Source organism: Mesoplodon mirus (genome assembly GCF_964341445.2).
Source record: "Mesoplodon mirus genome assembly, chromosome: 4".
Lineage (NCBI taxonomy): Eukaryota > Metazoa > Chordata > Mammalia > Artiodactyla > Ziphiidae > Mesoplodon > Mesoplodon mirus.
This window is the reverse complement of record NC_138979.1, coordinates 139163842-139179517: the sequence shown is the minus strand read 5'-3', so window position 1 is coordinate 139179517 and position 15676 is coordinate 139163842. Positions and strand designations below refer to the sequence as shown.

At 43.6% G+C, this 15676-nt stretch overlaps 1 protein-coding gene across 3 annotated transcripts in view; it reads left to right on the top strand.

Moving 5' to 3' along the window:
- Positions 1 to 15676, top strand: part of TRIM9 (tripartite motif containing 9) — a 103488-nt gene that overhangs the window by 45529 nt on the left and 42283 nt on the right. For all 3 annotated transcript variants that reach the window (XM_082616940.1, XM_082616939.1, XM_082616941.1), the window contains exons 2-3: positions 9876 to 9971; positions 12334 to 12456. In XM_082616940.1, the coding sequence (XP_082473066.1) occupies positions 9876 to 9971; positions 12334 to 12456 (219 nt within the window). The remainder of the gene's footprint in view (positions 1 to 9875; positions 9972 to 12333; positions 12457 to 15676) is intronic.

The window sequence follows — 15676 nt, the reverse complement described above, 5'->3', positions numbered from 1 at the left end:
GTGAACATTTGGGGGAGGGGCATTATTCTGCATACTACATCAAGAAATAGAATTGACACCCAGGGATTGAACCTGGTCACCCTGATTCTGGTGGCTGGGCTCTGCTCTCAGTGACACTACCAAGGCACAGGTGCTCCCTTGGAGTGAACATTCATTAATGCTGCTTACTGGTGTAGATGCCACAACTGTGGCTTTTATTCCTCCCAAGGTGTCACAAAAGCTGAAGAATAGATGGTATGCCACCTCTTGTATTTGTTTCCCAGTAAAGTTTAAAGGAAACTTGTGACTTTAATCTCAGTTACAGGATTGCTTAGCTGTGAGCTATTCTTTGATGTTATGAAAAATATTTTTAAAAGAGTTAGATAGCACTGTATCTTGCCATGCAACTCATAACTTAATACTGGAAAAAAAGACACTGAAATTATTGAATGTTAGAACATAAGAAGAGTCTGCCAGAGCCATCCTGATGTAAGCACTTAAGTGCAAAAAAGCCTCTTCTTTCTTTTATGATCTGCCCACCATTGTGATTTACCTTTGAAAGTATATTAGAGTTGGGAAGGATTCTATTCTGTGTCTAGGAGGTGCAGGATAGGGAGAAGGGAAAAAAATATTGCTGGTTTTCCAAGTTCCATCTAAAAACGGTATTTCTATTAGGAACAATGTTATAAAGAGTATGTGGGTTTCCTACCTCATACAAATAATCATATTTTTAACTGTAATATATTTTCACAAATTATTTCTCCTCATTAATATCTAGATAAATTATAAATTCAGTTTCAATTTCCAGTTTGATCCAAGGATTATTTAGAATGGTATTTTTTAACTTCTGAGAGATACATTAAGTGAAGCATTTGGGGTACTGTAGTGGGAATGGAGAGTCAAATTATTAGTTAATTTTGACTCAGTAAATGGACACATGTAGGTTTACATGTGATGAAGATGGGAAGGTAGCAGCTTGCAAATGGAAAATCATAACAAAACATCCAAATTAATTGGTGAGTGAGATTAAGATATTAAAAGAAATCTGATAAAGCCACACATTTTTTTAAAAGGAAAAATGGACTGCTGATCAAGCAATTTCATTTTTGGAAATAATCAAGAATGTGTCCAAATATTTCCTACGTGAATTTCATTTTAGCTCTTTGCAACAAGATGGAAACAAACTAAATATCCTAAAATAGGAGATTATTTAAATAAATTATGATGCACCTGCACAGTGGGTTACCCTACAGTTTATCGGTGAATAGCACAGATTCTGGCCACAGACTTCCTAGGTTTGAATCTCTGCTCTGCTTCTTAACAACTGTATGACTTTGGACCTCTTAACCTCCCTTGCCTTCAATCTCTCACCTGTAAAAAATATGAATAATAATAGTAACCACCTTTGATGGGTTATTTTGTGAAAAAAGATGAGATAATATGTGTAAAGCTTTGTGAGAAGTGTCTGCCATGTAGTAAATGTTATCAAAGTGTTATATAGCGATTATATAGTCAGATAGGTAGTCAGTGTACTTAGTCAGATGGAAAAATATTTATAGCATATTAAACGAAAAGGTTGGATTTCAAGACATCAATAAGTATATGACATGATCCCAATTTTGTTGATATACACTATATGGAGACATATATAATTGACTATAAGTGTATACAAAATTTGAAAAGATAAACATCAAGGGTTCATTATCAAGGCTATTAGTAGTGTGTCTCTGGTGAGATTGAGGGTTTTCTTTTTTTCTTCTAAGTCTCTTTATTCTCTGATTTTTCTGAAATGAGCATGTTCTGCCTTTGAAATAAGGTGGGAAAAGTTTTTTCTTAAAACAAATAAAAAGTCTTGCTCTTGCCAATTCTCCTCACTGGAAATTTGAAGGGATGAATAAGAAGTCATTCCTGTTTTGAGCACTTAAAACTTGAGTCTCTGAAAAAGCACAAAGCATTTCTATATGAAAAATAGTTCAGTGATTTTGCACCTTTTCATGTATATTTCTAAGATCATGTTTTAAACTATTTAGTGAAAAGTCTTTATTTTAGAACTGAGAGTTTCTATCTGAGGTATTTAAATACTATTAAGAACTGAAAATTTATAGATCTTAAATCTGTTTTGCTTGTCTTAAAACAATTCCCTGGTAGTAGCAGACAAAGCAGAATGCTGTAATACCACCTGGAAGAACATCATGGACCAGTGCGGACGTGAAGGCAGCCAGGGGGATCCACAGAGAAAATAGCTTTCTGGAAAAGCACTCAGAGCCTGCTGGTTGGGGCCCTAGAATTCTCCTAGGAGAAAAGGCAACACACACACAAAGGAGATCTATCCTGTAGTCCATCTCCAGGATGTAAAATCCAATATTTACACGAAGGCTTAGCCCAAGGAAGGCATATTTCTGATTCTCGGCTGTAAATACTTAGTAACTGCCTAACAACACACATGTGGTGGCTTAGAATATCCACAGAAAGTCGTGCTCTGCCTTGGGCAGAGTGGTGTTGACCTTACAGCCTGTATGCCTGCTACTTTATTAAAGTTTCAAGCCTTCAATCACAACAGTTTCTGCATGAATTCTTTCACAGCTTGCAGCACTCTAAGCAAATGCCATAGAGACATGGAAAATCAATTTCCACCAAGAAACTATGAACATTGGGGTGAGGTAACAGTTATTTTGCTTTGCGATGAGATAAAAAGTGGCTCTTCTATTTCATTGCTGAAAAAACCTTCAGTGTTGATTTGCATCTCCATTTTGAGTGTTTTCCATCTAAGACAGAGAAAGATCTGAAGTTTGGTGGATAAAGGCTGTGCACAGAACCTCTGGAATCAAACTCTGGCCAGAACTGATTATGTCTTACTAGGAAAGCAGATACCTCTCATTTTCCCTGAGAAGTGGAGAAACTACATTTCTGTTGTTAGTTGTTAGAATATTCCAGCTTTCTTCTGCTTTATTAGAGAGCCTATGGGAGAGAACTTTTAAAGGGGACATTATTAAGCTCAGAATGGTGGAAGTTTCAATGCAATGATGGTTCCTTGAGGTAAGAGATTATGTCTACTGTCTTTATTATTGTTTTCCTGGCATGAATCACTGTGCCTGGTCCATGGTAAAAATGGAAGGTTGATTAAATTAATAAATCATGAAGGGAAAGTTATAATTGCTATCTGTATTAGTCAGTTTTGCTGCAGTAACAAACAACCCCCAAAATCTCAGTGGCTTATAAACCAAAGGTTTATTTCTTGCTCATATTACATCATAGGAAGTAGTCTTAAGTTCCATTATACATGTCTTCTTTCTAAGGGCCACAGCCACCATCTGGGATATGCCCTGTGGCATGCTGACCTGACTTACACCAGCCCACAGCTCAAAAGAGTTGATGGTGCACATCTCTCCCCAACTCTGTTCAGTGATGCCATGTTGGTGGCCTAAAATTAACTATGTATTTACATCATGGGAATTGGCAAACACTGCATATCAAAATTTGTTTGTTTCTTGTTTTTGTTTTTTGAGGGCCAGTTTATTAATACACCCCTGGATCTGTGTGACAAAGAGGAAGAGCAAAAGATCTGGCAGAAAATCACAAGGCCTCTTTAAGCTAAAACAAACCACATGGCCAAGGGTGACAATGGGGCAGGAACACATGCTCCATCTACAGGAGGTCCTCCAAGTCCTGTGGCAAAGATGGGGAGGGAACAAACAATTGTAAATACTACAATATACCCAACTGTCTAGATAACTGTAATTGACCAAACCCCACACTGGGACATGTGTTATGACAAAGTGTTTTAATGATTTATGTATGTGTATTTTAACATAATTCTCATTATAAAAACAATAATATTTATTAAATGCTTATAATATGCCATGTGTTGTATAGAACTTTATATAGTACATAATCCTCACCACAGTACTATGATACAGGTACTGTTATTATCCACGTGTTGCAGATAAGGAAATTGAAGCCTAGAAAATCGTTTTTTTAGATAGGGTCCCCTGGACCAGATTCAGAGAGTTGAATAGGGATGGTTAGTTGCTCAGTGGTCTCCATAGATCCATCTCCAAGGAAGTGAGAAGGCCTGGATTGAGCAGAGGGAGGACTTGACCTGCAGGAGCCTCAGCCAATCCTGCAGGGAGTTCTGGAGCTGGGATGACCCTTCAGGATTATTCTCAAAACAAGGTAAGGGGGTCCCAGCCGGTCCCTATCCATGGGACACCCCTGGAAGGGGGCATAGCCTTGAGCAACCCAGTTTGCTATGGCCAAGAGCAATTCCTAGTGTAATTTACCAACAGCAGATAGTCCCAGCTGGAAGAAGGATGCAGCAGCCTTGAAAGGGAACCTGGGCAGAGCACCACAGAATGCACTGTGGTTAGGTGATATGTCCAGGGCCACACAGCTAGTAAAAGGCTGGGATTGAAACCCACGTCCACCTGCAAAGGAGGCAAGAGTATACAATGGAGAAAAGACAGTCTCTTCAATACGTGGTGCTGGGAAAACTAGACAGATACATGTAAAAGGATGAAATTAGAACATTATCTAACACCATATACAAAAATAAACTCAAAATGGATTAAAGACCTAAATGTAAGGCCAGATACTATAAAATTCATAGAGGAAAACATAGACAGACACTTTAAGGGAGACTAGGGTCATTCTAGGGATGCAGTCTTGAGCTATTAGAAACTATGTTAGTGTTTGTTCAAGTCTTTGTAGGCCAAAATTGAGGCCTATAAAGTAAACAAGAGGGCTCAGAGGAGCCTGGCTAGATAGAGTTTGGTCAAGGAGAGACTCTTTGTCACAACCAATTAGCAATAAGCAGCAGTTTAGTGGACCAGTGCCCTACCCTTAAGACCCCTGTGATACAAACCTCATCCAAAGCTAAGAGCCTCCCCATACACCACTGATGAGATAGCTCATACACACACAGTCACATACTCTCACACACTCTATTCTCACATTCACACTCACATATACACTCACATTTACATACAATCACACGTAGGCTTTTGCACACACATATGCATACACACTCACATACACAGCCTCGCACACACATGTTCTCACACTCACAAACACTCACACACACACACACTTGCCCCTGGACTGTGTGTTTCAGTTCCCAGGCCCAGCTACTCAGTTTGTAGATTGCAGCCTGTTCGCTGCCCCAGCCCTGCTTTTAAGTAAGAGACAGGGTGGCAGCTCCAAGCAGGCCAGCCTCTGAGGCCTCCCACCCATCTAACTACCGTGAGCTGGGGCTGGGATAGATCCAGGATCTCCCACCAACAGAGAGGCCAGAGGAAAGAGCGCTTCGTGGGGGGAGGAAAGGTACAGGCAGGAACTGAAGTTCTAACTGGAAGGAGAATCAGGCCCCTTGGGTAGCTCAGCTTGGAGGTTCCCCAGGTTCTACTCACTCTTCTCTTCCTTGATCTCATTCCACACTCAGCCCAGCCCCTGCCCGAGATATCAGGTCAGTAGGTGATAAAGACAGCATTGGACCCCAAACTAAAGCTTCTGGCCCTCTCCCATGAGACCCCTCTCTTTGACAGCGGTTCTTTTTAAAGTCAAGAAAAAAGCTTTATGAAGGAAAAAAGTTGACCATTTCATAGGGTAACTAGCCTTGCTGTGGTTTACATGTAAGATGACTGTTAAGCATAATCAAATTCCCTAATAACCATAATCCCCTCCTCAACCCACATTCTTTCGTTTTATATACTCTCACCATGGGTTGTTTTTGTTTCTTCCTCTGTGGGTGAGGAAAGAACTCTCTTCTCAGGAGGCTGGAGCAAAGAGCACAGCTTTGGAATAAGACTAGGGTTTGTATTCTGGCTCTTCCATGAATCAGTGAGCGGTAAAACCTTAACTCAGGAGTATCCATACCTTTGAGCCTCTGCAAAATGGCAGGGAGGTGATTGGGGTTAAATAGGACACCTGATAAAAGCACCCATCAGAGTTCATGGCTCATAAGAAATGACCAATATGTTGACACCATTTGAATTTCTTGTTTTTACTTTTTAATTATATAATGTCAGTAATGTAGTGAGAATCAAAAATCAGTATTTCTTCCAGAAAAATTGTTATTCTCCCGGGGCGGGGGGGGGGTGGTTCTTTCTGAATCGCATTGCATCGATCCTCACTTTTCTCCTGTGTTTTGTGGTGACCTTGGTATCTGGCAAAGAGGTGGCGTGGGCCACAGTCCCAAGCGGGGTGCACTATGTCAGAGCTGCCCAGGGTGGCAGCAAGGTCGTTTGGGGGCCATCAAGGTGCCTTTGCATATTTGCTGCCTCACCTATTTTGTACCAATTCTTGGTTGACCCTTTTTGACCCATCTTGTGCTTATAACTTCAGATCCCAGACAGCCAGGAAGCTTCCTTTCATTTGTTCCAATTTGTCTCCATCCAGTATTTGTAGTAAATTGAGGGGGGGAAATGACAGAAGAATAATGTTCACGGCAGGGAAAGGAAAGAAGACGTGACTTTCTGTCTGGGAAAGCTTGGTATCTGGGAGGATGCACTGAATTTGTTACCGGTTTCCTGAGCCTAAATAATAGTGGTTCTGAAACATCCTCCACAGGGGCTCCCAGACTGAAATCTGACCTCTTATACACTCCTTTGCGAGGCTAGGGGAGCCAGCCAGGGTAGAAGCTGGAGGGGAAAAAGCCTGGGAGAAGGAAGGGAGGAGATGGAGTTCTTTGTTTCTCTCCTTCAAGCTCCAAACAACTTGACATCTTTCTGGGCGATCTTGGTTATTCCGAGCATTCTCTGAGCTCTGGACTGGAAATTTGTCAGTGCTTCTTTGGCTACATCATTTTCCCACTCCCATTCACTTTCTGATCATGACATCTTTTCAAAAGTAAATTGGAAAACAAATATCCAAGAAATCAGGATGTCATTGCTTAGGCATTATAAACAGCTTCTGATGGCCTCAGGTACAGCCACAGATGCTACATATTTTCATCTTCAGTGTTGTGGTGTAAATTTACAGGGCTGCTCTGTGGTCCTGAATACAGAACATCTCTGTTAGCATAGAGCAGGAATTTAAATGCTTTTGGGAAATAAAATCAATCAAAAATAATGTTCTTCTACATCAGATGTGGCTTATAAATGTAATCAAAAGACTCCTATAAAAGCAATGCACATATAAATCCTTACAAGAAGAGCATTGTCTAGTGATAGATAGTTTCCAGGATTTTTCATTGTCTCCTGCTTTGTTTCCACAAGGTGGCAAATCTTAAGAGAAAGGTTTCTAGATCTTTATCTTATAATGCAGTTGTTTATCAAATACCAGAACAATCATTAGCCAGGTAGAAGGCCTGAACATAGACACAAAGGGAGGAAATCTGCAAATAAATTGAGTTTTGCAGTTTATGTACTGCTTTACTGTATAAAATCCAGGGAATGGTTGGGGCCAGCACTCTTTTTCTACTATAGTATAATTTTCTTCTAAGTATATAGCAGCACCTGGTCAACAATTCTTATTGGGCGTCAGGTCTGACTTACATTATACACACACATTTAGTTGCAAGGCTATAAGAAATCAGGTAGCTCCAGTTCTGTGCAGCTGAATGAATTTGACTTCTCTACTCAAACCTCCAAATGTGGTTACTAAGGCATGGGTTACAGTAAAAGGGGGAAGAAAACTGTGGTAGCCCAGCAAACTCTGACTCATTTAGAAGAAGAGAGAATATGAGTTCTAAAGTCACAAGAACAAACTTTTTCCTTTAGAATATGATTCTCATTCTATTGCTCACTCTTCCAAATAAGACTCTCTTTACCTTCTTCATCCCCTGGGCTCCTGAAAAAGTTCTTGAGAAAACTTTTACCCCAAGTTATAGTGCAGCTGGGACCCAGTAATAAATCATTGAGTAGCCCTTTCAGCAACTAACTGTAGGCTCACTTCTTTTTCTTCCTGGGCTGCATCGGTTTAGACTCTCAGAGTTTGAGTACCTCGATCAAAGTACAAGTGATGAAGGGTATCCTCCAAAAGATCCTGTGCCAGGAACCTGCCCTGTGAATCCCACCCCAGTCAGTTCACAGGTGTTTGTGGGCAGGAAGGAAGAGGTGAGTAAGAGTTAATAACAGCTGACATTTATTAGCATGCACCATGTGCCAGCAGGGTTCTGGACTTTAGATACAGTATCTCATGCGATGCCCACAGCACCCAAAAATCGTAGTGTTCTTCTCATTTATGGATGAGGTAAAACTGTGTGTAAGATATGAACAGCTGGTAAACTGACAGCATTTAAGAATTTGGAATAGTTCCCCTGACCACTGTCCTTTATTAGCAGGAGCCTTCAGGCTGAAGAATGCCTTAAGCCTTCACAATAACCCAACTACAAAATATTATTATTCCCACTTTTTCCATTGGAGTAACTCAGGCAGAGGTCACTTTCTCAAGGTCACGTTTAGGAAGGGACAGAGCCAGAATCTGAACCCTTCCAGAGTCTGTGCTCTGACGCCTCCCCACAGTGCTTGCACCAAGCCTGTGGCATGCACACTTTTAAAGAGATTCAGTGCCTGACTGGGTATTTAATAATGCAAATATAAGTGAAAAACATCCATAGGGCCAAGAGATATAATTTTAAGATTCTGCCCTTTAACTGAAAGGACAGAGTGGATGAGGCACTGTGTTGGCAAGGAGGAGAAAGGGCTTTAGTGTCCAAAGAAGGTGTTGTGGGGAAAGGCAGCGTGTCTCTGTAATTTACAGGAGGGATGGAAGGACTTGCCCAGTCTGCCAGGAGCAGGAATTTTGTACCAAGTACAGTGGTAATGGCTGCAAGTAACGGTAAACTCCAGTACAGGGATTAAACTCAGAGGTAATTTTCCCCCCACCAAAACAAGAAGTTTGGTGGTAGGAGACTTCACGTGTTGGTTCAGATGCTCAAAGATGCCATTGGAACCCAGGCACTTTCTCCTTTCACCGTCCTCCCTTACCACGTTGGCCTTCTCTTCTTGAGAGTCACAAGGCATCTGCCATAAAGTCAGCAGCAAAAGGGAAAAGGTTGCACCAACCACAGTGGTCCCATGTTAGCAGAAAAGCAGAATCTTTCTCAGACCCCTCCAGCCCCCATCCAACTTCCACTTAGGTCTTGTCAATCAGCAACAGAGATTGGGAGCCCGTGTGGAGGATGTTTCAGAACCGCTATTATTTAGGCTCAGGAAACCGGTAATGAATTCAGGGCATCCTTCCAGAGACCAAGTGCCACCCCCCAGCAGAAAGTACTTACCTGGACACCTGGCCCCCCCAGCAGAACTGCATCCGCATGTGGACGGGGTGGTGTGGAAAGTCAGAAGAGAGTGCACCTTGCTTTAGGAGGCTAGTGTGGAGAGGAGCTGGGGCAACAGGGCTGGACTTGAGAGAAGAACGAAGAGGCTGATGAGGAAGAACATCATCCTGCCCTCTGTATCTGTCGTTACATTTAAGTGACCCCAGAGCATGGCACAGGCTCTCACCCTTTCTTCCCTCATCCTGTTCTTAACTCTCTTCATTCTTTCTGCCCTAAAATCCCAGATCAGTAGCACATGGAGCTAAATAATATTGATAAGTATCAGATCATCTGACTCACTGTGTTTTTTTATTTAAAATTAAATAAATTATTGCTGAATTAATTAAGTAATTAATGAGATGAGGAACTTCCAGGCAGATATCAGCTGGGAGGGGCCTTTGACTGCGATGGCCAGAAGTTTTCACCTCAGAGGAGACAGTCCTCAGGGGCCTCTGGAAGGAGTCGGGATGCTGTTATTACCAGCATCCCCAAGTACAGATGTTGGCTCAGTGACCCAGCTCAGACAAGAGGGATCTGAGGAGGGCCAGGGCTCCTGGGTCTTGGATGAAAACCACCCTGTGCAGCCTTGTGGCTGCCTCCTGTGATGAGAGCTCCATGGTTTCCTTCTTCATCTCTGCAGAACCAGCTTTCCCAGGCGCTGAACGGGCTGTCGGACAGGGCCAAGGAAGCCAAGGAGTTCCTGGTGCAGCTGCGCAACATGGTCCAGCAGATCCAGGTATTGGCAGCACCGGAGGCGGAATGCACGCCCCGCGGGTTAAGATGTAACTGTGGGGCGGGCGGGGAGGGGTTGTCTGTCTCTTTTATTTTTCTGTTTTGTGGGAAATTTCCTATGTATTTTTTTCCTGATCTTTCTCTTCTAATATATACGAACACACATATAGGCCAACTTCAAATATACCCCTTCTCAAGGTGGTTAACGTTTCCCCAACAGGCCAAAGACACAACCCCGTTTTCCAACTGGTTCCCATCTTCCACACTGAGCTGCTAATTCTCTGCTGCTGTGCAAAGAAAGATACCTATTTCTTTGTGAATGCAGTCATTATTGTTGAGTTTTTTAAATTCTATATGTTCCCAAAGCACCTTGCAATCATTATATCTTATCTAACGGTAGCAAACAGGTCACATTTTTTTTCTTCCTTCTTTCCTTCCTTCCTATCCCATAATAATGCTTCTCCTCTACTTAGATACTCAAGTGTTTTTCAACCGTGATTCCCTGGCAACTATAATTTGCACAGTGACCAACAGATCAGCTGACATTTGAGAGCTTGTGAGCTCTCTACTATAGCTGAAGGGGAGACGCCAGAAATTGCATGAGATGCTAAAATAATGACCTTCTTCACTGTTTACTGTTCTTATGTTTTGAGGTTTGCCTCACAGAAATAACCTTAGCTCTGGCCTCCAGTAGATTGGCTTTCTGAGTTAATATTTAACCTGTGTCAAGGCAGAAATGGCTTTTTAAATGTAAGCCTGGCTTCCAGAGCATCTCACACTGATTTCTTTGCCTTTAGTTGGCATGCAGGCCCATGGTAAAACCTTTGATTCCCTAACAACCTAACAGTTGTACACTTCCTTCTGTTTTCCAAACAGTAGAGTTTATCAGTTGGTCCTTTCTTTGCTTTTGCTGGCATAAAGTGTGCAGCCCCAGGCTTGCCGCTACACCTCACCTCTTCATCAGAGCAAAGCTTTCTTTCTGCTTTAAATCAGAGCCTGTATGAAGACAGCTGCCCCCTCCCTCCCAATATTACCCTGCTTGGGACGTAGAGAGCTCTTCAATGATGTTTTCCAGGAGAGTTCTGTGAGAGCTCAAAAGCAATTGCCGTGAAAACCAAAACTTAACATTCGTAGAAGTCATTGCTGAAGCAATTACAAATGCAGGCCTTTTACAGGCGTGTATAAGACCTTGCATTTGAGACAGTGACTTAATACCTGTCCATAGATCCTTATATTAAGAGACACAGTTCTTGATGACTTTGGGAATAAATTAAAATTTGATAGGCTAAGCTGTTCCTTCCTTTCCAGCCCCCCAAATCTTAACTCAGTTGACTGCTATTTTTTCAATGCTATTACTGTATATGTGATGAGTATTCAGCTTTCATTTGCTGTAAATTACAATTGTTTTCCAGATTATGGTTTGAGAATCAAAATTACATATGTAACTTATTGAAAGGGTTACCTTTAATGAATGCTTATAATTTAGGGAGAGAATTGCTTAAAAGACCGCAGTCCAGTGGTTAAGACTCTGCCTTCCAATGCAGGAGGCGTGGGTTCAATCCCTGGTTGGGGAACTAAGATCCCACGTGCCGTTGGGTGCGGCCAGAAACTTTAAAAGAAATGTCTGTAGCATGTACAGATTTAAATCATGTAAAAAATTTTAGATCCAACGTTCAATTTTAAGGTCATGGGAAAGCTATAATCCATTTAGAACATGCTTACTGTTCCCCACAAACTGGTTGGTTTGCATCTGATTTTTACAGCAGGCTGATGCCTGTTACGTATACCAGTTATTCTTCACTGCCTACATGCACTCATGACTTGCTTTTTTAATGAAAGGAGCAAGTGCTTTTGCCCATGATTATTCTGTTGTCATTGGATTATTGTTTAATATCGAAGACGATTGCCATCCACTTTCTTCTTTGTCCCCCTGGATTCTATGATTCTTTCTTCCTCATGCCTCAACAATACCCTGTTCCCCCAGCAACCAGCCTTTCTGAATGCCACCTTCCACCATGCACAGCTGGGCACATGCCAGCCCTCAAAAGGATTCACGTTCAACTCTACAAACTAAAACTTTATTTTACTTGATATAAGTCAAACTGTGGAGATGATTTCCTTCTGATAAGAATAAATGTATGAAGTAACATTTATTCCTTTGAATCTAAATTTCACATGAAACACTACCACTGTGGAATAAAATTTATTCCGTTATTTATAAAAAGCAAATGTGCACTGTGGACGGGGCTCCTCTTCCTTCCCTTCAGCAGGGGTTTCCACCCCACAAGTGGATAGGGGTTCTACTGTCTCTGGCAGCCCCAGGTGCCCAGGCGCCTCGTGGCTGAGAGCTGTGCTCTGTCATGCAGGAGAACAGTGTGGAGTTTGAAGCCTGCCTGGTAGCTCAGTGTGACGCCCTCATTGATGCCCTCAACAGGAGGAAAGCCCAGCTGCTCGCCCGTGTCAACAAGGAGCACGAGCACAAGCTAAAGGTGAGCGCTGGGCCCCGGGGGAAGCAGAAGGCCAGCAAGCCCGGCTCCCAGACTGTGACAGGCATACGTACACCCGCAGCCTTGGGTGGCCAGTAGCCCGGCCGGGGAGGAGCAGACACGTCCCTTTATTCACCACTCACTCCCTCCTTGACATCACCAATACTCACTGAGTGATTTCTCTGGACCAGGAATTGCTCTGGGTACAGACATAATAAATAAAAATCCCTGACCTCCTGGGGCTTATGTTCTACCAGAAGGGATAAACAGGAAGCAAGATAAGTAAGTAAAATATGCAGTATTTTAAATCCATAAGCACTTTCTCTAGCTCATCAGTTTCCAGGCTCCTGTCCCTTAGTGTCTGTGACCAAGTTTTTTGCTTTTGACTTTTGTAAAGGGCCACTGGACTGTGTGTGTGTGTTTCATGGTAACATATGTAGTCATTCCTAAAATGTGCGGAGACAAGTGTGGGTATATTAAAGATGCTGCTTTTTTACCCAGAAAGTTCTCTGAAGGTTGTACTATGTGGATGTTAATCTTATACATTTAGCTGCAACAACCTGGGAAATGGGTTTAAATCCATAAGCATTTTCATCCAAGATAAGTTAGGCCTAAATGAAAAATTCTTCTGGAGTCACCATTTTTTTTTTTTTTTTTGCGGTACGCGGGCCTCTCACTGTTGTGGCCTCTCCCGTTGCTGACCACAGGCTCGGACGCCCAGGCTCAGCGGCCATGGCTCACGGGCCCAGCCTCTCCGCGGCATGTGGGATCTTCCCGGACCAGGGCACAAACCCGTGTCCCCTGCGTTGGCAGGCGGACTCTCAACCACTGCGCCACTAGGGAAGCCCTGGAGTCACCATTTTTTATCTGAATTAAAATCTAGAAGTGCTGTGAAATGTGATTCTGTAGCTACCCAGGAGCAACACAGAATGAGCATCCTTGATGACCAAGCCCTGTTTCATAACAGCAATAGCTAACGTTCGGGGATACTTTCTTTGAGGCAGCACTATACAAACTGTGTTCCAGGGATCAACTCCTCTATTCCTCACAACAACTCTGCAAGGTCATTATTACTATTATCCACATTCTAGAGATGAGGAAACCATGGCACCATGACATTAAGAACTGGTCCAAGGATCCAGAATTCCAGTCCTGGTAACCTGGCTTCAGAACCCAGAATCTGGACCGTGGCCCCCTACTGCCTCTGGCTGGTAGTACAATGCAGAGAGAAGGCATACGGGGATTTACCTAATCCGTTCACCAGTCAGCCAGCACCTACCTAATGCACACCTGCTAGGAGCTGAGTGCTGGGTACAGGGGCAGGGGGAGGGGGACACAAAGGTGACTCAGGATCATGGGGCTTACAGTCCTGTGGATGAGATCAGTCACACCCACAGATGACTCCAACACAGGTAGAAAGTGAGTTTCCAGGAGAAGGTGGCCCATGTCGTTAGAGTTGTGAGGAGGACAAAGTTACTTCCAGCTAAAAGGGTCACAGAGCGCCTCATGAAAAAGCTGGCATTGGAGGAGCCCAAAGTCTGGGAGGCGTGTGTGGATGGCGACTTGCATTCTTGCCGCAGGGATGGGCCAAGCTGTGCGGGAAGAAGAGGGTGATCAGCAGAGTGCACCCTGGTCTTGCTGCATCCAGCTAGTCATGAGGACTGATGGGTGCTTTCTGTTTCCATCTCCTGCTCTAACACTACTAAAAGCATTATCACCATAACCCCTCCTTTTATCACCCTTCGGAAACCCAGAACTTTTATTGTTATAGTGGAACTTAAAATGTCATTTGAACCACATTGAGTAATAGAGTATCTAAAATAAAACGACAGCTGTCTTCGGGTAATGAGCTGGACAGCTGGGATTTTCCCTCTAATAGTGGACCAGCCGTTTTAATATGTAGCCATAAAATTTTAACTTTTTCCTTAATGGACGTCTCTTCTGTGAAACATTGCGGACACTTTCCTGGCATCTTTAAACAGAACACTGGGAACAGTTTGTGTTAAGTCATCTGTGTTAGACGACAGTGGCATCTCCGGGTTTTCTATACAGGAGAGATGTAAGGGCAGCAATCTGGACAGATAGGGGATCGAGGATTGAGAAAACATCATTTATCCATATCAAAAAATGCAGGGCCTCCCTGGTGGCGCGGTGGTTGAGAGTCCGCCTGCCGATGCAGGGGATACAGGTTCGTGCCCCGGTCTGGGAGGATCCCATATGCCGCGGAGCGGCTGGGCCCGTGGGCCATGGCCGCTGGGCCTGCGCGTCCGGAGCCTGTGCTCCGCAGCGGGGGAGGCCACAGCAGTGAGAGGCCCGCATACCGCAAAAAGAAAAAAAAAAAAATGCAGAGCCCCCTGTCTTCCTCTCCTTAGTGCTGCCTCTGCAGGACGGGACTGTGTGGAAATCAGTTATAGGCTGTGCTGTGGGGACGGATGGGGATGCCACAGGAATAGCTGAAATGCATCTCAGGGACCCCACGTCCAGTGTCAGTTAATCGGTGCTGGTGGTCTGACCAGCCAGGCACACTGATGCACTTGGGGACCACTGAGCAGAGGCAGCTGCCTGCCCTCATTACACCCTGCCCGGGGTGGAGTTCCCTGCCCCAGATCCCAAAGGGCTACTGAAACGAGAGACAGGTGGCTGGCTGTGGTCCACAGCAGCAAAGCTGCTCTGTCTTCTGTCTCGAGTGATTTGTTTCTCTGCTGTTTTCAGCTGATTGTATGTCGCTGCTTCTGAAAACGGCCAACAAGGTCGACACCGTGACTGCTGATGCCAGCCTCTGAATGTCTCCCTCCCTCTGCTTTTCTCCTCCTGCCTCTTCCCTTTCTTGTCACTTCTGTTGCTCCTCAGATTTGTGAGAAAAGACTGGCCTTTTATAGACATCGCTTGCCAAGCACAGTACTTCTTTCTGTCTTTGTTGGCTAGCCCATCACTCACAGTCTGGCAGGGGTAATCTTATGGTCTTCCGCTTCCCTTTGGCAGAGTTCTCTTGGGGGCCTGCTTTTTGCTGACAAAGAGGAGAGTTGTATATGTGTGTTTTCCTGGCAACTTTCTCTTCTTGAGCCATCCAAAAGGCTAGGGGAGCTGGAAAGCAAGTGTGCATAAAGGCAGTCTTTATAATCTACTCATGCCCCTCTCTGAAAGCACTGATTGCTTGAGCAGATTGAGCAGTTCTGGTTCTGAGGCAAGATGGAGCTGAGGGATGAGAAGCCCAGATTCTGGG